Source organism: Emys orbicularis, chromosome 10 (assembly GCF_028017835.1).
Source record: "Emys orbicularis isolate rEmyOrb1 chromosome 10, rEmyOrb1.hap1, whole genome shotgun sequence".
NCBI lineage: Eukaryota > Metazoa > Chordata > Testudines > Emydidae > Emys > Emys orbicularis.
In genome coordinates this window covers 88743894-88764828 of record NC_088692.1, presented here as the reverse complement: position 1 = coordinate 88764828, position 20935 = coordinate 88743894, and the positions used below count along the sequence as shown (strand labels likewise).

Sequence of the window (20935 nt, the reverse complement as noted above, 5' to 3'; positions counted from 1 at the left end):
AGCGTTATTTAGACATTTAGTATAACACTGTTAAAAGTTAGCATAATAGATTTAAACTGACAGGAGCTAGTGTTTCTGTTGAAGGGCCTAGTGCACTTGATACTATGGACAGTAAAGTTTGTAAGAATACAACTGCGCTTCTGTGTTTGCTCTGTGACCATAACAGGGTTATGACTACTAATCATGAATATATATCCATGCTTTTGAGATTAGAGTTCTGACTCCCCCCCCCCCCCCCCCCCAACTTGCATGGTATTGAACATCCCCTAATGGTAACGTTGGGACCAGATCCTGCTAGCCTTACTCAGGTGAGCAGTCCCAGCTGAATTCGCTGGGATGGCTTGTGAGAGTAAAGTGAGCAGGAGTGACCCCTAAAGATTTAACTCAGAAAAGCAATGAAATTCAGAGTTGCTATCCTAACCCTCTCACTCTTAATTATAAAGGCACATCAGAAACACCACTCTGGTGTGGGCTTTTTTTTTTTTTTTAAGAGCCTCAGTCTTATTGTGTAATTTTGAAACCATATTTTCAAGCCCTGGCTTTGCTTCCCAGTTGAAACAGCGTCTGAGAGGAGGATGTGTCTCTTCCTCTGTTGCCACTAGAACAGAAACTGGGGTTGATAGTGTTCCATGGTAGCTGGGACACTATATCATAGGTAGGTTAACTGTCCTCCTAAACCTTCTTGATAAGAGCGTCTCATTTTTGGGGTGGGGAACAGTTCATCAATGATGGATCTTCAGATTGTTAAGAGGAATCCATGAAAAAGGAAGATGTCCTTGGAATAGTGAGCTGGCTTTTGATGCTATCCTTCATCTCACGTAGGGCCCTACCAAATTCACAGTCCATTTTGGTAAATTTCATGGACGGAGGATTTTAAAAATTGGAAATTTCATGATTTCAGCTGTTAAAATTGGAAATGTCCTAGTTGTAATTGTAAGGATCCTGACCCAAAAAGGAGTTGTGGGTTGGTCACAGTTATTGTAGGGGGGTTGAGGTACTGTTACCCTTCTGCACTGCTGCTGGCGGTGGCACTGCCTTCAGAGCTGGGCAGCTGGAGAGCGGTAGCTGCTAGTCAGGAGCCCAGCTCTGAAGGCAGAAATAAGGGTGGTATTGCCACCCTCACTTCTGTGCTTCTGTTGCTGGCCGGGCACTGCCTTCAGGGCAGGGCACCTGGCCAACGGCCGCTGCTCTCCGGCTGCCCAGAAGTAAGGGTGGCAATACTGCAAACCACCCTTAAAATAACTTGCAACCTCCCTGCAACTCCCTATTGGGTCAGCACCCCCAATTTGAGAAACGCTGGTCTCCCCGTGAAATCTGTATCATATAGGATAAAATTACACAAGACCAGATTTCAGGGGGGGAGACCAGATTTCACAGTATGTGACGTGTTTTTCATGACCATGAACTTGGTAGGGCCCTAATCTCATGGTATTAAAGGTACCTTCCAGCATAAGGTCCATGTGCCTCTTGCACTGAACTTGCTCTTCCAACGCTTTCATTTATGTCAGCACCATTGGCGCTTCCTCTTCAATTAGCAGTTTGGATGTACCACTGCTTCCTTCAACAGCAGAAACTCTCCCTGTCCCCTTCTGATGGCGACGGAGGAAGAGAAGTCATTTACCTATGACAGGTTTCAGAGTGGTAGCCGTGTTAGTCTGTATCAGCAAAAAGAACAAGGAGTCCTTGTGGCACCTTGGAGACTAACAAATGTATTTGGGCATAAACTTTCTTGGGCTAAAACCCACTTCATTGGATGCATGCAGTGGAAAATACAGTAGGAAGAGAGATGTATGTAATGAAAAAATGGGTGTTGCCATACCAACTCTAACAAGACTAGGTTCCTGGGTTAGTGTTTTTGTTGTGTGGTGTGTGGTTGCTGGTGAGTATGGTCATTACACAAAGTAAAAACTTTCCCCATGCTAACTTTTCCCCTACTGTTACTCACACCTTCTTGTCAACTGTTTGAAATGGGCCATCCTGATTATCACTACGAAAGTTTTTTTTTTCTCTCCTGTTAATAGCCCACCTTAATTGATTAGTCTTGTTAGAGTTGGTATGGCAACACCCATTTTTTCATGTTCTCTCTGTGTGTGTGTGTGTGTGTGTGTGTGTGTGTGTGTGTGTGTGTGTGTGTGTGTGTACATAAATATATATGCATCCAATGAAGTGGGTTTTAGCCCACGAAAGCTTATGCCCCAATAAATTGGTTAGTCTCTAAGGCCTGGTCCACACTAACCCCCCAATTCGAACTAAAGTACCTTAGTTCGAACTTACCTCGGTCCAGACGCAGCAGGCAGGCTCCCCCGTCGACTCCGCGGTACTCCTCTCGCCGAGCAGGAGTACCGCAGTCGACGGCGAGCACTTCCGGGTTCGACTTATCTCGTCCAGACAAGACGCGATAAGTCGAACCCAGAAGTTCGATTGCTTGCCGCCGAACTAGCGGCTGGGTATAGATGTACCCTAAGTGCCACAAGTACTCCTCATTCTTTTTACCTATGATAGTATCCCAACACTGTGCCTGGGACTGTAGGGCAGATATTTGCAGAACAGTGGGCCTCAGACCACTTAAGCCAGAAAGTGAAGATGGGATCTGAGAACTGCAACTATATCCTCTCAAATTGCACTACTAAAACAAGGGGTTTTTTTCTTTTAAAGAAACAATAACTGGCATTTTAAAAAATAAAGGGGCATTGCAGATGCATAGTGTGGTTAGTGGGGAGGGAGAGTAATTGATCTAACCACATTTTTAAAGGGGTAACACTGTCAATCTGTTTAGGCCTCAGAATTTACCTTCTGTAGCATCCTTGGAGGATGCCTGTAATGTAAAAAGACAAATTTTAATTAAAAAAAGCAGACAACAAATTTGACTCCTCAGTGACCCAAACAATACTAGAAAGGAAATAACAGTGTAAATATGTGTATCATGCTCCAGGGATGTGGAATGTGTTTTTAACATCCTCTAAAAGATAAATTTTTGAAGCTTAAATAGATTCTCTTAAAGGCTAAATATCAGGTCTGACACTCTGTCCTTAACTCAACCCCCATTGTGCCTAGATTTTTCAGACGAGATGGAGCGCATACTGTTTGCTGTTTGGAGACCCCTACAATATCGACACGGTGAGTTAAGGATGGATTGTCACACCAGGATTTTCATCCTGAAATCCAAATTTCCTTGCTTTTGTAGATTTCTTTTATAGGCTCTTAAAGTCTTAAGTCGCAATAATGTAAGGTGCTGGTGATAACACAGGTAACAACTGAGGAAGTGACTCTTACTTTGACAACATCTCCATAAAGTGCAGCTCCTACTTAAAATTCTTTTTAAAAGTCTGTATGGGCTAGTAGCTCTTACCTATTTCTAAACGTGTGCACTGTGCCCATTGAAAGTATACAAACTTATGTGATATGCACGCTTCAGTCAGAATTCAGTGCATCCATTTAAAAAGGAACTGCAGACATTTAACTTTAAGACTTCCATTTATTTATTTTTGTGTTAGAAACTGGTGGTTTTAGAAGACTAGTCTTGGTCTGCTACCTGTTTACCAAAGGGTGAAGTCCTGGTGTCACTGAGAGCAATGACAAAACTCTTACTGACACCAGTAGGGCTAAGTTCTGGCCTTTGCTCATAGATGGGTGTTGTGAATGTAAGGATTGAGTCTCATGTAACTATGGGTTTAGGAACTTCTAAAATACTTATTCTGTGACCTGCTATAGTTTGTATATTGGAAAAGTATGCTGAGGACATTAAGTAATTTTTAATCAAATACAATGATTTGTAATGTGCAAGTTGTATTAATAGTACAAATGTGTTTTATGATGCTGGTTCTTACTGATGGGAAGAATGCCATACAAGGACAGTTGGCTATCAAAAAAACAGGCTTGACGTTTTCTAGCGATAAACTTCCCTGTACTTTTCTCTGCAAAATTTCAGGCTTCTGGCTGCTGGCACTGGACTCCTCCGGGGTTCTGCCCTTCTGACATGGCTGACCTAGCTACAGAAGTTTTCACTTAGAACAGCTAGCAGGCAGGCAGAAGGCAGCCAGTGCTTTGGAATATGTGAAGAAAGACATCCTGTACTTTTAGGGAATCAGAACACATGAGCCAGCGGCAAACCTGTCCGAGAAGTCAGGAAAGGGAAGTCTTGTGGTTCTTTTTAAATAACATGATTTGCTAGGGCTCTGGCCAGAAGTGCTACCAAGGCAACTGCGTTGACAGCTTTAGTAACCTGGGAATTGGAATTTGTTTACATTTTTCTCCCTTTGATAGAACATTCAGACTTCAGGCTCCACCTATCCTTTGAAACATGTTTGTGTATGTTTCAGGTGTCCTCCTTTGGCAAAATGACGTAAAGCTGCATGAATAATGGAACTCAGGTCCCTAAGATGTGAAGTTAATTTCCAGCTTTAACTTTCATATTATTGCCTAATGCTACAGCAAGAACTTGTATGCTGAATTTAAAAAGGCTGATGACTTAAACTCTGACTTCCTTTTAACAGGGAGCTGTGGTCATGTATCAGTTCTTTGTTCTGAAAGCTCACATGGTCGGAAGCAATTCTCAGCATGCACACTTCAAGTTGTTTGAAAGTTGGCATTTCTGAGCTGACTCACTGGAAAGTGATCTTGTTGCCAAGTGGCATAATTTGTTCCACTGGCAGAATGGGAGCACAGGATTATATTGTGAAGTGAAACTATTTTAATGTTGCGTGTTTGAAAACGAAATCTTGCTTTGTTTTTTCTGTTATCAAGATGTGGTTGAGTTCTGGAAGACGAGCCATTCAAACTCTTTTGCCCACTGCTAGATTAGAACATTCCCATTAAAATTCTGCATCTTAAAATATTGACTTCAGTTGAAAATCGGACATCGCTAAAAGGCTCCAGAACCCTGTTACTTTCTGGACAGTCACTAAAATGGCATTTACCTTTCAGTCTTTTGGTTACAGTGAGGTTCACTTCCTGTACTGAATTGTAATGCTGTTAAACTACTGCCATGTTCAGGCTCAGAGGTTTGCATTTCAGTGGTAGGTGAAGTTTGTCCTATCTATGTAGCTTGTAAAATACTTTGGGATCCTTCAGGACGAAAGATACTGAGTAAATGTCACTGCTGTTCAGTGTTGCTTCATCAGTGGGATTGACCCTATTCCTCCACAGCTGTGGTCACAACTTTGAGTTACTTCTGTTCATAATAAATAAACCTTTTACTAAGGTGTCTTGGTTCAGTTACTATATATAACAATATTTAGTGTAGCCTTATACAATATATATGACTATATCAGAAGATTGGCTGTCACAGAAAACAGCTTTTTTTTTTTTTTTTTAAATCTACCCATTACTAGTGAACTATTTTTAACCTATTTCAAGAGGAGATCTTGGCATCGTGCTTTTTCTTTAGTAGTTCCCTGATGCACTGCCACTGTCAGACTTGGCAAAATGAAAGTCACTTTGACCTAATATAGTTGAAATAGCTTTGAAATTTAGGGATCTGAGAGATGGGAGAGCACAAGGCACCTGCATTGTACTGTACATATCAATAGTGCAAAAAACAGAACAGCTCCAGACCTAGGAGGGTTATTTGTTCTGACAAATTGCAGTGGTTCTTAAAGTACTTTAATTTATATTCCTGAATTATCACAATTGCTCCAGTTCTTATGGATTATAAAGACCCCCGAGGCCTCTACTTCTAGTTGGTGTGTTTAAGAGTAACTTTTTTTTGCCTTTGTGTTCTGGTCAGAATTCCAATTGTGTGACATTCAACCTGTTTCTATTTAACTTGTAGTCTTGGGTAGGCTTTTCTTTTCTTCTCTTCTCTTCTCCCCACACAAACTGAGTACTACCACTGATACGGAATGAGAGCTATTCCACCCTGTTTGTGGCTGCATTTCAGTGGGAAGTGAAGTGATCCATTGCTTTTACCCTCCTCATCGACATGTGCAAAACACTGATACATTTTATGCGCCCCATGTAGGGGAAAAAAGTAACTCTTATAATGTCTCTTCTTCCCTATCCCCCACCACTTCTGTGGTGCCTCCGCTTATCCTCTTTGTTACCCAGCAAGTGCCTAGTCACATACAGGGTAAGAGTTCAGAAGCTGGTTGGGAAACCCAATGCACATGCAGTTTCACTAGTGGCCTGATTCATTGCCAGCTGGACTTTAGTGAATGTTGGATTGGGCCCTAAAACCGTGTAAATGGAGGCTCCTTTGTGAAAAAAGGTTCTGTATGTGTACATTGTGTTACTGGTGTTTAAAATTTGAATAGACTGAAACCTGACCTGACATTATACTGAATTTCTGAAGATTCACTCTTACAGTATGGAACAAAATCACAACATGGTTTAGTGTATGGGAGCATATTTGTTAGTCATAACATTATAAAGAACATGACCCAAACACTTATGACAAACTAGATTTGGGTGACAGAACAAGAATTATCTGGACTAAGTCATGGTATTAATATTAGAAATCTGCCCTTGAAGATAGGCAAATATGAATGTGACAGAATTATGGATAAGGTCTTATTTAAGACTGTAGCCAGACAACTTGAACCAGTGACCTGGCCTTAGCAGATGCATATGTAACACAGGCAGTTGTCTATATCCTAGAAAACAATTGTGCTTGTATGTGATTGATTTTGGATTTTAGGCATAATTTACATGATTTTAGGCTCATTCTGCATTTGTGAATGTTAAGAAAAGTAGTTGAAGGGGGTTTCCATGTTTTCATTTAAAGTAATCAACTTAGGTTCTCTAGGTCAGGGGTCGGCAACCTTTGGCACACAGCTCGCCAGGGTAAGCACCCTGGCAGGCCGGGCCAGTTTATTTACCTGCTGACGCGGCAGGTTCGGCCGATCACGGCCCCCACTGGCCGCGGTTCGCTGTCCCAGGCCAATGGGGGGGGGGCGGGAAGCCGCAGCCAGCACATCCCTCACCTGCGCCGCTTCCCGCCACCCCTATTGGCCTGGGGCCGCGATCGGCCAAACCTGCCGCGTCAGCAGGTAAATAAAACTGGCCCGGCCCGCCAGGGTGCTTACCCTGGCGAGCCGCGTGCCAAAGGTTGCCGACCCCTGCTCTAGGTGTTAATGGAAATGATTTCCCTATACAGTTCAGAAAAGCTTTTCATATTTTTATGCTGAATACAGAAGTGTAATGGGTTTAGAGAACAGTCTAAAGAATTGCCTTTAGATTAGAAACATGAAAAGGTACATGGAGTAGAGCAAGTGCTGAACAGTATCTTTGGTGGTGTGAGTATGCTAGTGAATTGTTCTTGCCAATCATGATGCAGATATGAAGGACAATCCATACTAGCTTCATACATCTTTATCATTCTGACATTGCCATTTACTTAAATTTCTTCTCGTCCTCTACATCTATGGTGATAGTACTAAAACATGCCAATTTTACCTAAGATTAGACTGAGATTTAACTAATTTATAAACCTCCCTATCAAGCTGGATTCCTTTCACAGCACTGAGCTTATGATAGCCAGTTTCAGTATTTCAGGTATTGCCTAACTACAAATCTTATGTAGTTACTCAAGATATGCACATTATCCAAGATAACTTTGAAGTATCACCTCTGCACAGCACGTTGGATATTATTGATATAAATGTCAGTATCTCTTTTGAATACTAATAGTTCTTGGCCTCTATCTTGTGTCAGAGAATTCCATAAGTTAAGCATGCATTGTGTTTTTTAAAAAAAATCCCCACCTGTATAATCCACTTTTATACTACCATTCCAATCAAAACAGTCTTGTAAATGTTCTATTAAATGGAAAAAGCTGGCATAGGATTAACTATGGTGCTAAGAGCATGCCACCAATAGCTTTTATCAGTTTAGAATTTGTTGCCGTTAACCTCATTGGTTGTACCTTTATATTTATATTGGAGAAAGTAAATGACAGTGCCTTAGTGACAACCTCTACCTTCCTTTATTTTGTTAGTTTCTTCTTGCTATATAGTCAAGCGGGTTGGTGGGCTTTTGTTCATTGTCCTGGGTTTACTGGCTCAAGTTGCCTCTTGACTAACTTTTTAAATACTTTTTAGAGATCTTTGTGTATAGGTGTCCCCAAAAATTCAGATTTATTTTTATTGGTACCTTAAGACTTGAAATAATGTGTGTTTCCATTTTTGCAGGAAAACAAAAAAGAACAAACAGAAAAGTAAGCATATTTTTATTCATAAGTTATAGTTTATTCAGTACATAATGGAAGATCTACTGGAACAGATACTCATCTGATGTAAATTGCTATAGTTCTAATTAAAGTGGGGCTATGATCATTTACTTGGTTGACGATCTGCCCAACTAAGTTTATGAAGTAACTTTTGTCTCAGATTTTAGGCTGTTAACCAGGTGGAAGCATTAAAAACATACAAATGGAAATGTCTGTCAGGGTCAGGACTGCTTACAAATTAAAACCCACACCAAGTGTTTGCATATACCAGTTCTGCAGTAGAATCATTCTTTCTCAGATTACACAGGTGTTGGGTACTCTTTCTTTCAGCATGGAATATTGTGCAGGCTCAGATGCTGTAATATAGTGGGGACGTGAAGGCGTAAGAGTGGGTCTGCAATAGGACATATATGGAGTTGTAACCTGTAATCTTTGTGTCCAAGTTACCAATGTAGGGGATGTTTCAGGAGGGGAAATGATTTTTTTTTTTAATTGAAAACAATGAATTCATCTGCAGTTTGAGACCTGCGTATAGTCAAACAAGTCCTTTAGTGAAAATGTCAGTAGAAAAACTGTTAGTGTAGATATAAAATGCATCTACAAACAAAATAGCTGTTTTTTGTATGTGTAGCTCCTGGAATTGGGGAAGGCAGCAGTACTAGCGAGACTCCCCAGCCTCCTAGGAAGAAAAGGGCTCGAGTGGATCCCACGGTTGAAAGTGTATGTATTTTAACTCTGTAGTAACTCTCCATTTAGCTGCATCAGATTGAATGGTTTATCTTGATAGTTATATTTCAATCTTTGGTTACTGTTTTTTAAAAAAGTTCCTGTTGAAATCTGCAGCTTTGATCTGCTTTATCTTTTTGGTCACAAATGCATGACAAGTATGTCAGTAATTTAAGCAGGGGAAAAATATTCCGAGTAATGTATTTACGTGAGTTAGCTTCCTATCCCTGTTTAATACAGAATTTCCAGACCTAGCACTCCAAGCTATCATTGTGCTTTTGGTAAAAAAGATAAGTATATGGAGGAAAATGCCACCAGTTAACATGCTATAGTTGTGAGCAGCTTTCAGACTGAAATCTGAGAGCTTTGAGTTTTAGTTCTTTCCATCTCAAAGTACTGCTTTAGTTGATGCATCATCTTAAGTATTTCAGAGAGAGAGGAATAGTTCTTAAGTGCCAAAGCTGCAAACATCAACAGTTTTATTTAAAAAAAAAAAATCTATTTTCATAAGTTGATATTTATGTAGTCTTAAATGAAAATCTTTTTTTGGTTGGAGGAAAACACTTAATGTGTCAATAGATCTATTGAATAGCATCTAAAGACTATCAGACATGTGGTTCTAGAGTCAGAGGTGCCATTGAGTCATCAGCACAGCGTGAAGGCATTTGTAACTGGAAGTGAAGTTGCATAGTAATATAACAACTTAAAAACTGGCTTATGATTATCTGTTAGTATTGACTGTTTTCCCTGTTCAACAAAGTGGTAGTGTTAGCACGAATTAACGAATAGGTAATGTAACAAAAGAGAAGTAATGCTCCCAAGTACAAAAGCTCTACTGGTTTTGTAAGGTTCGTATCTTAAAGTGCTGCTCTAGGGATAGCTTTGTCTAACAGCTGAAATACTGTAAAATTCTAGCAAGAGTTGAACTGTCTGTCACTTCATAAGATTCTGAGGTAACAATAGCAGTTGCAGTCTTGAATCTTTTGATAGACTTATGTAATGGCTACATTTTGGAAAATTGAGACTGGGTATGATGACCAAAGTAGGATGACTTTTTGTTTTGTTTTGTTTTCTTGATTCTTCAGGAAGAAACATTTATGAACAGAGTTGAAGTAAAGGTAAAAATTCCAGAAGAGCTGAAACCATGGCTTGTTGATGACTGGGATTTGATCACCAGGCAAAAACAGGTAACCCTCACATTGTGAAAATTATCCTTTATCTATAAGCATGTATATGGACTTCAACCGACAGTTTGGAACTTATGCTCTCTCCAGCTGGGGGAATGTGTTGGTCTATTTTTCAAGGTATACTTGGTATTATGTCTCCTCGAGGCTTTTATTTGACTGGGTTGTAGGTACTAGCTGGTTTCTTCCCACAGGTCATCTGTGATGTTCAGCAGAGCTGCATGTTGTTGTCAGGAGCACATCCTGGAGCTTCCTTAAGTCCAGACAGGCATAAACTAAAATGTCAACTTGCCCTTTTAAACTCATGGTGTTGCCTGTGGCTCTTTGTTGGCCTTTTGATACATACTCATTTTAGCTGGTAGAAAAAGCTGGTCCATAACATTTTATATAGACATTGACATGTTCCATATCCTCGTCAATGATTTAGATAGTGGCATAGAGAGTACACTTACAAAGTTTCTGGGTGATACCAAGCTGGGAGGGGTTGCAAGTGCTTTGGAGGACAGAATTAAAATTCAAAACTGGACAAACTGGAGAAATGGTCTGAAGCATATAGGATGAAATTCAATAAGGACAAATGCAAAGTACTCCACTTAGAAAGGATCTGGGGGTCATAGTGGACCACAAGCTAAATGTGAGTCAACAGTGTAACACTGTTGCAAAAAAAGTGAACATCATTCTGGGATGTATAAGCAGGAGTGTTGTAAGCAAGACACGAGAAGTAATTCTTCTGCTCTACTCCGCTGATTAGGCCTCAGCTGGAGTATTGTGTCCAGTTCTGGGCACCACATTTCAGGAAAGATGTGGACAAATTGGAAAAAGTCCAGAGAAGAGCAACAAAAATGATGAAAGGTCTAGAAAACATGACCTATGAGGGAAGATTGAAAAAATTGGGTTTGTTTAGTCTGGAAAAGAGAAGACTGAGAGGGGACTAAACGGTCGTTACAAGGAGGAGGGAGAAGAATTGCTCTCCTTAACCTCTGAGGATAGGACAAGAAGCAATGGACTTAAATTGCAGCAAGGAAGGTTTAGGTTGGATATTAGGAAAAACTTCCTAAGTGTCAGGGTGGTTAAGCACTGGAATAATTAAGCCTAGGAAGGTTGTGGAATCTCCATCATTGGAGGTTTTTAAGAACAGGTTAGACAAACACCTGTCAGGAATGGTCTAGTAGTTACTTAGGCCTTGGCTACACTGGCACTGTACAGCGCTGCAACTTGCTGCGCTCAGGGGTGTGAAAACGCCCCCCCCCCCCCCCCGAGCGCAGTGAGTGCAGTGCTGTAAAGCGCCAGTGTAACAGCGCTGCGAGACAGCTCTGGCAGCGTAACTACACTCGCGCTTCACAGCGCTGCCGCGGTGAATTGCCAAGTGTAGCCAAGGCCTTAGTCCTGCCATGGGTGCTGGGGGCTGTTTCCAGTCCTACGCTTCTATGATTAACCTTCAGGATAGGAAAGGAGTTGAGAGAATGCCAAAGCCTAGAGTGGATCTCGAACTTGGGTCTGCAGTGCTCCTGGTGGGCGGCTCATACTCCAGCCCTCCACCTGACAGCTTACCGGCATCAGCTGGAACTGGGACTCCTTGAAGCCCCGCTCAGATAGGGTGCTCCAGCCTGGGCCCGGTTGGTGGAACACAGGCGCAATCCATTGGATTGCTTTCCCCCTATTTGAGCCAGAAGGAAGAACAGCAAGTCTTCTGTATAACTGAGCTCTATCCTGCTCCGGACTGCTCACCCAGCACTACCTGCTTGTCTCCTGGTTTCCTGACTCTGCTTGATTCCTGGTATCTGACTCGAGGTTCCTGATCTTCTGGTTCGGAGCCCTGGCTGGCATGGGGACCCAGCACTCTGCCCATGGCTAACCACTAGGCTGCCTACAACTAGGTCCTGACAATCAGTTTTTGTGCAAGCATGATGTGGTTTAAAAACAAAACACAAAACTTTCCAAGTTGCACTGAGGCTCTGTGAAAATTGTTTTCTTGTGTAGTTGTATATGTTCCTATCTCCTCCTGCTTTCCTGCATGATTTGAATCCAAAACAAGGTTTCTTGCTAGATTAATTTAGCTAAATTAAACTCTGCTTGTCCTGCTTCTGTAATAAACTAAAATGCAATTCTCTCTTCAATTAAAAACCTTAATGAATTGTTGTAGATCATAGATTTTTTTTTTTTCCCCCCCCTGGAATCTTCACGCAAGCAATCCTCCCCATCCCCAATTTGAAGCCCGTAAGAGTCTACCACAACTACTTAAAAATGTGATCTTTTAAAAGCAAGAGATCAGTAGCCATGACTTGAGTCTGACATAAGGCTGTGGACACTTTCCCATGCAACTCTGCAAATTTACGTCAGTAGTGGTATTCAGTACAGTACTTATTCCAGTTCTGGGAACATCCATTTCTGAATCTCCTCAGACTGGAATGCTCTTGTGAAAGGAATTGCATCATTGAATACAGATGTGACCAAAGATTTGTATTTGAGCTCATGTTTCAAAAGTGTAAAGCAAGTATATTAACTAATATACAGTTTAATTATGGCTTGTGTATATATAATGGCTTCTACGTACAGTGTTAAACATAGAAGCTAAAATCCTTAATGGCCCATGCATTTGAATAATATTAATCAAATCCTCTGCTTCTCTGTGATGCCCTCTTTAAATAGACATTCCACCTGCAGGCATTACAACTTACAAACATACAAGGTATGATCAGTGGTGTCTGAAATACGTCTGCTGTCAGCAAGCAGATCTTGGCAGAGAGTGAACAAGAAATGATGAGCCCTTGATATCTGTAGGGAGCTAAGAGAGAAGAATCTGGACTCTTCATGTGTGTAATGCAATGCAATGCTATCGGCTATTAGATTTAGGACAGAATACTTTATCTTAAATAAATTTTAAAGTAGTGGGCAAGGTTTGATGCATAAAGATATTGTGGTGCTCCATCTTGTCCCTGGATGGGAGGAGTTCTGTAATTCCCACCTATATCAGCTAGACCACATAGGGATTTGTTTGCTGGGGTTCTAGAATTCATTGCTGCATATTATAGATTCTGAGGAGCTCTGCTTAGTCAAACAGTAAAATATTGCTTTTGAAAAGCAGACAACATGCGAAAAGAGAAGGGGCAAACATGATGGAATGGTTAGCTGTGATTTAATACCTTCATGGTCAAGTAAAATCCTAGTTACAAATTCTCTTACCAGCTGAATGTTGTAGAAAAATTCTTTTCTACAAAGGTCCTCGTATTTGTCAGTACTTTGAAACCAGTATGCAGACACACGTTCTGCAGGTGAGACTATTTGCATTCATCAATCTATTTATTCTTTGATTTTCATAGCTCTTTTATCTTCCTGCCAAGAAGAACGTTGACTCAATTTTAGAGGATTACGCAAGCTACAAGAAATCACGAGGAAACACTGATAATAAGTAAGTAATGGCATTTTAAAAGGCATGTCTTAGCCATTACAATGGCTTTCTGCTGTTGACTGTTACAGACTGTCCCAGTCCTCCTTCCTGGATGGGCACCACTTCTTTGTAAATGGACCACAATCCTGGGCCCAGTTTGGCACAGGAATTTCTTAACTACAGACATTGACTGTGGAGCAGCATTAGAATGTTAGATCTTTGGAAAACCACAAACCCTTGAACGCAATCCACCCGGTTTGATCTCCCTGCTCTTGTCAGCCTTGGCTTTGTTCAGCATCCTTAAGCAAGGTAGACCACCCTTGCTGCCTTCCTCTTTCCATCTCAGTCTTCTGGTATCTGGTGGTGGATGGCTTCCCCCTCAGACCCATCCTTAGTCTCTCATCTGTGGTCAAACTGCAGCTCTCCAGCTATGGGCTTAGACCAAGGAGTTCCAGCCCCATCCTTTTAGATTTGGGTAGAGTCAAGTCAGTTGCGCCTCCTGGTTGCAAATCCAGAACACAGCAGCAGAGAGTTAATCCAAGTTGATGGTTCTCTGAGTCTCCTTTATAATCATTCACCTATGTGACCAGTCCCTAGCCCAGAAGGAACATTCTAATCCCCAAATGAAGGCTATAACACAAAGTGAAAGTGACTGATGTTTACAATTAAAATGAAGGCTGAAAAACAACCTGGAGTTCAGTTTATCCAAACATCTCCCAATCTCACAGCGACCACAGAAATTGTTAAATACAAATGGTAGTTTAGTACTTGAAGTGCAAATCAAGAACTGAACCTGAAAAAATAAATAACTTCTGTGCTACCAGGCTGGAATTTTCAAAGAAGCCTGAAGTGTAAATGTACCTGCTTGTTTCTCTCTCCTTCTATTGGTATATGTAACACAAGGTCCAGTTGCTAAAAATGCTGTTCATAAAGGGGACTAATCTTGTGCTCCTGTATATGCCAAAATCTAGGTTGACACTTTTTTGAAAATTGGGCTCGCATGTCTTTATGTATAATCAATTATCGTTGGAGTGGCTCTGAGTAAAGCTAAGGGTGATTAGTGTCACCCTTATAACACCCTGTTTCACTTTGCCCCCTGTGTGCACACAATACACTGTTTAAGTTTCCTGCAAGACCCTAGCTTACACTTTGGGACTTCTGAGTGCTTAATTGTGCAATCTTAATAGTTTTAACTTAGTTCTCTTTTAGTGGATTTTTCTAGGGCTGGGCACAACTGGAATGCTCTTTCATGCACTTTGAGGGGTGGGGGGGAAGGGGAAGGCCTTCTAAGAAGCTGTACAGTATCTTACCCTCTTCATTGTGCATCTTGTAAGGGCTCCTACAAGATCCTCCTCCCAGATCCAGGCCCTGATCCAATGTCCATTGAAATAAACACCCATGTGACATCAGTGGGAATAGAAACATAGGGATTAGAACTGAGGTCCATCTAGTCTAGTATCCTGCCTCCCACAGCGGCCAGTACCAGATGCTTTAGGGGAAGATACAAGAAATCTTGCAGCATGCAGATGAGAGATAATGTACTCTCCGTGAAGTTCTTATCTTAATCACTAAAAGAGATTGGTTTAAGATCTGAAAGGTTTTTTTTGTTGGTATTAACTACTAGAATGCTGGGTATGCTTGTATTCTAAGTGAATGGTCCAATCCCTTTGCCTCCATTACATCATGAGGCAATGAATTCGTCTAATTAAATTGCACAAAAGTGTTTCCTTGTATCAGCTTTGAATTTGCCATCTTTCAGTTTCATCAAATGCCCTTTTGTGTTCTGAGATTGGGAGCTTCTGTTTTCTCTATCTCCCTCTTCTATGCCATTCATTGTATATAGTTCTGTCACATTCCCTCGGTCCTTCAATCTCCTCAATGAGTCTTCCACCTTCCTAATTGTTCTCCTATCCTTCTCTGAAAACGCTTTTAATTCTACAGTATCGTTTTTGAGATTGGGTGACTAGTGTTCCAGATGAGGATGAAACACTGATTTATATCATGGCATCCTGTTCATGATCTGTCCTGACATCTTGTTTGGGTATTATATCAGACTTCTTGCAAAATGTCTGGAGAATAGCTTGGTTTAATGGATTTGCTATGGCGAATGAACCCTGTGGAAATAAAAATAATTTGAGTGGTAGAGAATTTTTTCTCCAGATGGTACATCTTTTTTCCTTCCTTACTCCTATGCAGAGCACAGCACTTTCCCCACATGTTAAATGTTATCTGTTCGATGTGAAAGGCTTATGTTCTTTGCTGATATTACAGAAGTCTAAAGTTAAAAGCAGTAACCCCAACATTTTGGGGAAGGAGTTGGAATAGTGTCAGGGAGGGGGTGGAGTGGGGGCGGGGCCAGGGGCAGAGAGGCGGTCGAGCACCCACCGGCGGGAGCAGAAGTCGGCGTCTATGATGTGTGTGGCATAGAACTGACAGGTGCATCTTCCAAGACTTTAAGAAATTGCCTTTTCATCTTGCTTTGAATGTGCCGCTTTAGACATGCGTTTGGATAAGTATCCCCTTCAGGTGGGAAGGCAGACAGTTTGCTTTTAGTTACTTTTTCTTAGAACCAAGTTGGCTTGAAGCATGTCTTCATGTAGAGCCAGAATACCCCATTTTTAAAAAGCGGAACCACTAGAACTATGCATTTGTTTCTCTGGGCCATCTCTTACGAATATTGGCTCTTCAGAGTTCTAAACTACCCCAGGAAACCACAGCCCTGGTGGTTGCTTTTGTTTTTTATTTACATTTTTAATATTTCACATTTCCTTTCTGTGTGCCAGAGAATATGCTGTTAATGAAGTTGTTGCTGGAATAAAAGAGTACTTCAATGTAATGTTGGGGACTCAACTGCTGTACAAATTTGAGAGGCCACAGTATGCTGAAATCTTAGCAGATCATCCCGATGCGCCTATGTCACAAGTCTATGGTGCACCACACCTACTACGATTATTTGGTAAGTTTGGCATCTTGATTCTACCATAAAAGGGGACAAGTGGTTATATTGCTCCAGCTTCTTTTGTCTTGTTAATAATTGGAATAAGACACTGAATCAGAGTAAAATGTCTAAACAAATGACTCACATGACTATCCTTGGGTCATTTATATGAAATGTTCAAAACCACAAATCACCTACTCCGAATGGAAGTTTTTAAAACGTAATTGTTTAGAGAAGCTTGCGTAGGTAAGAATGGGAGTCTGAAGTTAGTGATCATGTCATGGATCTTGGGCTTGTACTCATGTATGGTTAAAGTTGTCATGAAAAACAATGTCAAATATATGCTTTTCTTAAAACAGTACGAATTGGAGCTATGCTTGCGTACACCCCTCTTGATGAGAAGAGCCTGGCTTTGTTGTTAAACTACTTGCATGATTTCTTGAAGTAAGTTCAGCATTTCATGTTTGTGTGTTGAAGGTTTTTTAAAAACACCCTGATCCTGCAAACACTTATTTATATGCTTAATGTTAAGCATGTGTTTGTTTATACGACTGTGACCTAATGCTTTTTTATTCTAATTTTTTGGACAGTATTTTGATATTGACAATGTCAGTTAATCTGCAACACTAATCCAGAGCAAGCACGTTGGTCTCTTGACAGCCTTTCTTCCAGTTTTGTGGTGGTGGTCAGTTCTGCATAGTTAGTATTACTACCTAGTGTGCATTTTACTGAAGAGTAACTTGTTAAAGATTTCAAGTTTCAGGACCTAGATTTACCTAAAGCAGCTTAAATTTTTCTGTACTAACTAAACAAACTGAAAAAAGGTTGCTTGGTTAATATTGCAGTTAGTCATCCCTTTGTAGCAACAGAGTTGGTACGAGAGGTCTTGTACTAGAAATTGCTCTGGCACCCTTTGTCTTGACATACTACAAAATTGTTCCTGATTATAGAGAAGTGTGTATTTCCATTGAAGGCACATAAAGGTGAAATGCATGGGTTTTTGCAGTTGAGTTTCTGTCATTACTAACATTCAGTAAAGTTCTTTTGATATCTGAAGCACAGTTGCTAACTTTCATGCGGTAAATAAGCACCCCGACTTTGACAATAAGCCAAAAATCAAGCCAATCCCTAAGAACTCCAACACTCTGACTAGATTTCTTCCCCCCCCCCCCCCGCCCCCAGGCATGCAGTCTGGGACTGTGGTGGGCCCGCTGTGCACCCCTGACTATTCCCCCCCTTGCCTCTGCTTGCCGGAAGCCAATTCCCCCCCCCCCCCCAAGGAAGCAACAAGCTATAAGCAAAAAACTTGCCAACAATCAACTCACAAGCCAGTTAAGCCAAAAACAAATGTCGTGGTGTTGGCACCCAATTTCTTTGTTTGTTTTTTTCCCCATGGGTTTGGCATGTCTGATGTGAAGTACACTGCAGTTTAAAAGGAAAGAAATCAAACCAACCATTTGGGTAGAAAAAAGATCCATTTTTGTTCTTGCGTGTGCTGCTGCAAACTGCTAAATCAGAGCAATTCCATCAGGCGTTTCAAAAACTGTCCTCTATTATTGCCTTAATGAAAAACATCTTTACATTTTTTGCATCTTTATATTTTAGTCAAGTGTGTAGAAGCCCCAGTCAAGATTGGCACCCAATTCTACATACATGCAATAAGAGACAGTCCCTGCCCTGAAGAGCTTATCCAAGTACACAGTCCAGACAAAGGTGGGGGGAGGAGCATTATCCCCATTTTACAGACTGGGAATAGAAGCCAAAAGATGTTAACGAAGTCTCTCAGTCTGTGGCAGAGCTGGGAGCTAATCCCAGTCAAGTAGCTGAGCTCTGAGTCCGTCTTTCAGCTCATCAAAAGCCAAGCGTAAGCCATTTGTTTCTTGATGCGTTTTAGAACTCGTTGATCTGCCTTTCCTGAAATACGTGCAAGGCAACAGACTGTTTGCAACGAAGTCCCATTTGTTCAATAGCACTTCGAGGCATTTAAGTCAGTTAGAGTAAAACATTAAAAAGCACCTATCTTACTATAGGACTTAAATGTGAAATCTAAAAGTGGAAAGTTGATCTGCTGTAATGGAGCTGGAAGTTCATGCTCTGTTAATGGAGGAACTGACTACTCTAAAGAATCAGTCCTCTACATTTTAGAAACTTATCTGATTTTAAATTTTAATGTATGAAAGAATCCTCTGCAGTTCTCAAATTTAAGAGGACTTCCTCTAGTTATGGCTTATGCTTTAGAACTCTGGATGCATAGTTAATTCTCCAGTTGTCATTGGTCTCACATTTATGCTTATAATCCCCAGTAAATGCACAAACACAATTGTCATACTTTCCAGTATGGCAGGGAAATGTCAGGCAGTGTCAGTCTTGTAGGCAATTTAAATACGTAATGTTTGAAATTGCTTGGCCTTGTGCATTAACGCTCCAGAGGCATACCATCATTTTCTCACTATGCGCTAACTACCTGCTTATATATATACCACCACGTTCTGTTGCTTTCTCTTTATTCCTTCAATAAAGCAATTATTTCTTTAACACTATTGTGAAGAATAGAAAACTGACTTAATTTCATAGGTGAAAGACAGGCTAATATAGAAGCCGTTGGTAGCTAATCCATAATGTTTGAAAATGTGTTAATAAGTGAAGTGCAGTAGGTGATTAACTTAGTGATCCTCACAGGAGGCCTTATAGAACCCTAAGAATATCCCCATTTTAAAATGTAAACGCTTGTGGTTAGGGAGGAAACCGGATTCTGCCCTACAAAGAAGGCCTGAGTATCACTGTGCAGCACTCGGTTTGTAGAATGCCATATTTACTGGCCAGTCTTCTACTAGCCCTGGTTATAAATAGGACCCTACCAAATTCATGGGCCATTGTGGTCAATTTCATGGTCATAAGATTTTTTTTTAAAATGTAAATTTCATGATTTCAGCTATTTAAATCTGAAATGTCACGGTGTTGTAATTTGTAGGGATCCTGACCCAAAAGGAGTTGGGGGGGGGGGGGTCACAAGGTTATTGTAGGGGGGTTGTGGTACTGCTACCCTTACTTCTGCGCTGCTGCTGGTGGCGGTGCTGCCTTCAGAGCTGAGCATTTTACCAACAGCCGCTGCTCTGGCTGCCCAGCTCTCAAGGCAGCACAGAAGTAAGAGTGACAATATCACGACCCCCCCTAAAATAACCTTGTGACCCCCCCCCCGCAACTCCCTTTTGGGTCAGGACCCCCAATTTGAGAAACACTGTCTGCCCCATGAAATCTGTAGAGTATTTCCTAAAAGCACACACAAGACCAGATTTCATGGGAGGAGGCCAGATTTCATGGTCCATGATATGTTTTTCACAGCTGTGAATTTGGTAGGGCCCTAGTTATAAAGCTTCACCTAGCACCTGTTAAGAACCACATTTGTTTGTACAAAACAGTAGGCTACTTTTTACCTGCCTGCTTGAATGACTGGCAGACATCCAGAAAGGACAAACATTTGATAGGAAGCGGAACCTCATAATTCATATTGTATTGGAGGTCTTGTGGCAACACTTGGCTGTAGTCAAATTTGTTTGACAGTATTTCACTGCTTGGAATTCTGAGTGAGGCACTCTGTAGGATTTCATGAGTACAATATCTGACACCTATTAAGAATTAAACTGAATATTTCTCTGGGCTGTTCAAAGACTAAGGACAGATTTTCAACAGCAGATGCTGGAATCCACTTCGAAGCAGTGAAATAACAGTTTGTGTACACTAAAACTTAAGTCTTGAGATAATGACCTGAGCAACAAGGTATTTTAATTTCTGCATGTGTATATTTTTCTTTCACAGGTATTTAGCAAAGAATGCTTCCACATTGTTTAGTGCCAGTGACTATGAAGTAGCCCCTCCTGAATACCATCGGAAAGCAGTATAACGCCATGCCTCTGTATAGTGAAGTAATACTTGGATCTCTGTAACAGTGCTGTCCATTTCTACATTTTGTTCTTTGTCCTTCCATTGCACATGTCTCTTGCACAGTTTATGTAAATTTAAAGTGAATAAAGTGTGTGTTAAAACTGAACTGACATTTGTAAGTTCTAAAGTTTTCTTTTGTTTGTTCTGAAACAGAAGCCTAAAAAGGAGGCTTTGGGAACCCATCAGTGGGATGTAGAAAGAAATGCAATTAGCATATTATTTCGTTGTCTGAGCTCCTTAAAGTTTATAGGTTCATTGTTTTGACACTAAGCTCTTACCTAACCTGCATTATTGCTTAGTGATGACAAGTGTGCCACAGGGGTTGTGATGACCTAACTTACATGCTACTAATTAGTTTGACTTTCAAGCCCACTCACTTTCTTGGTGTTTGAAGTGTAGCATTTGTTGATCCGTAAATTCATTCCTTGCCTAGAGAGTTGAAGGATTGTGACTTTTGTATTCTAACATAATGGAAAAATGCATTATTGTATCTTGGTGTTCTGAAAATGTTGGTCTTTCAAGGAGCTATTTTACAAGTCTTCAAATAAACTTTTTTATTTCAAAGATTACCTATTTTGACTTTTTAACTGACC

General features: G+C 40.9%; 1 protein-coding gene across 2 annotated transcripts in view; it reads left to right on the top strand.

Moving 5' to 3' along the window:
• The window catches only part of MORF4L1 (mortality factor 4 like 1), a 38091-nt gene extending 17643 nt beyond the window's left edge, over positions 1 to 20448 (top strand). For both annotated transcript variants that reach the window (XM_065411919.1, XM_065411918.1), the window contains 8 exons: positions 3055 to 3117; positions 8127 to 8152; positions 8796 to 8884; positions 9976 to 10077; positions 13395 to 13483; positions 16246 to 16418; positions 16760 to 16844; positions 20217 to 20448. In XM_065411919.1, the coding sequence (XP_065267991.1) occupies positions 3055 to 3117; positions 8127 to 8152; positions 8796 to 8884; positions 9976 to 10077; positions 13395 to 13483; positions 16246 to 16418; positions 16760 to 16844; positions 20217 to 20301 (712 nt within the window). In that variant the 3' untranslated portion in view covers positions 20302 to 20448. The remainder of the gene's footprint in view (positions 1 to 3054; positions 3118 to 8126; positions 8153 to 8795; positions 8885 to 9975; positions 10078 to 13394; positions 13484 to 16245; positions 16419 to 16759; positions 16845 to 20216) is intronic.
• Positions 20449 to 20935: the final 487 nt, after the last annotated feature.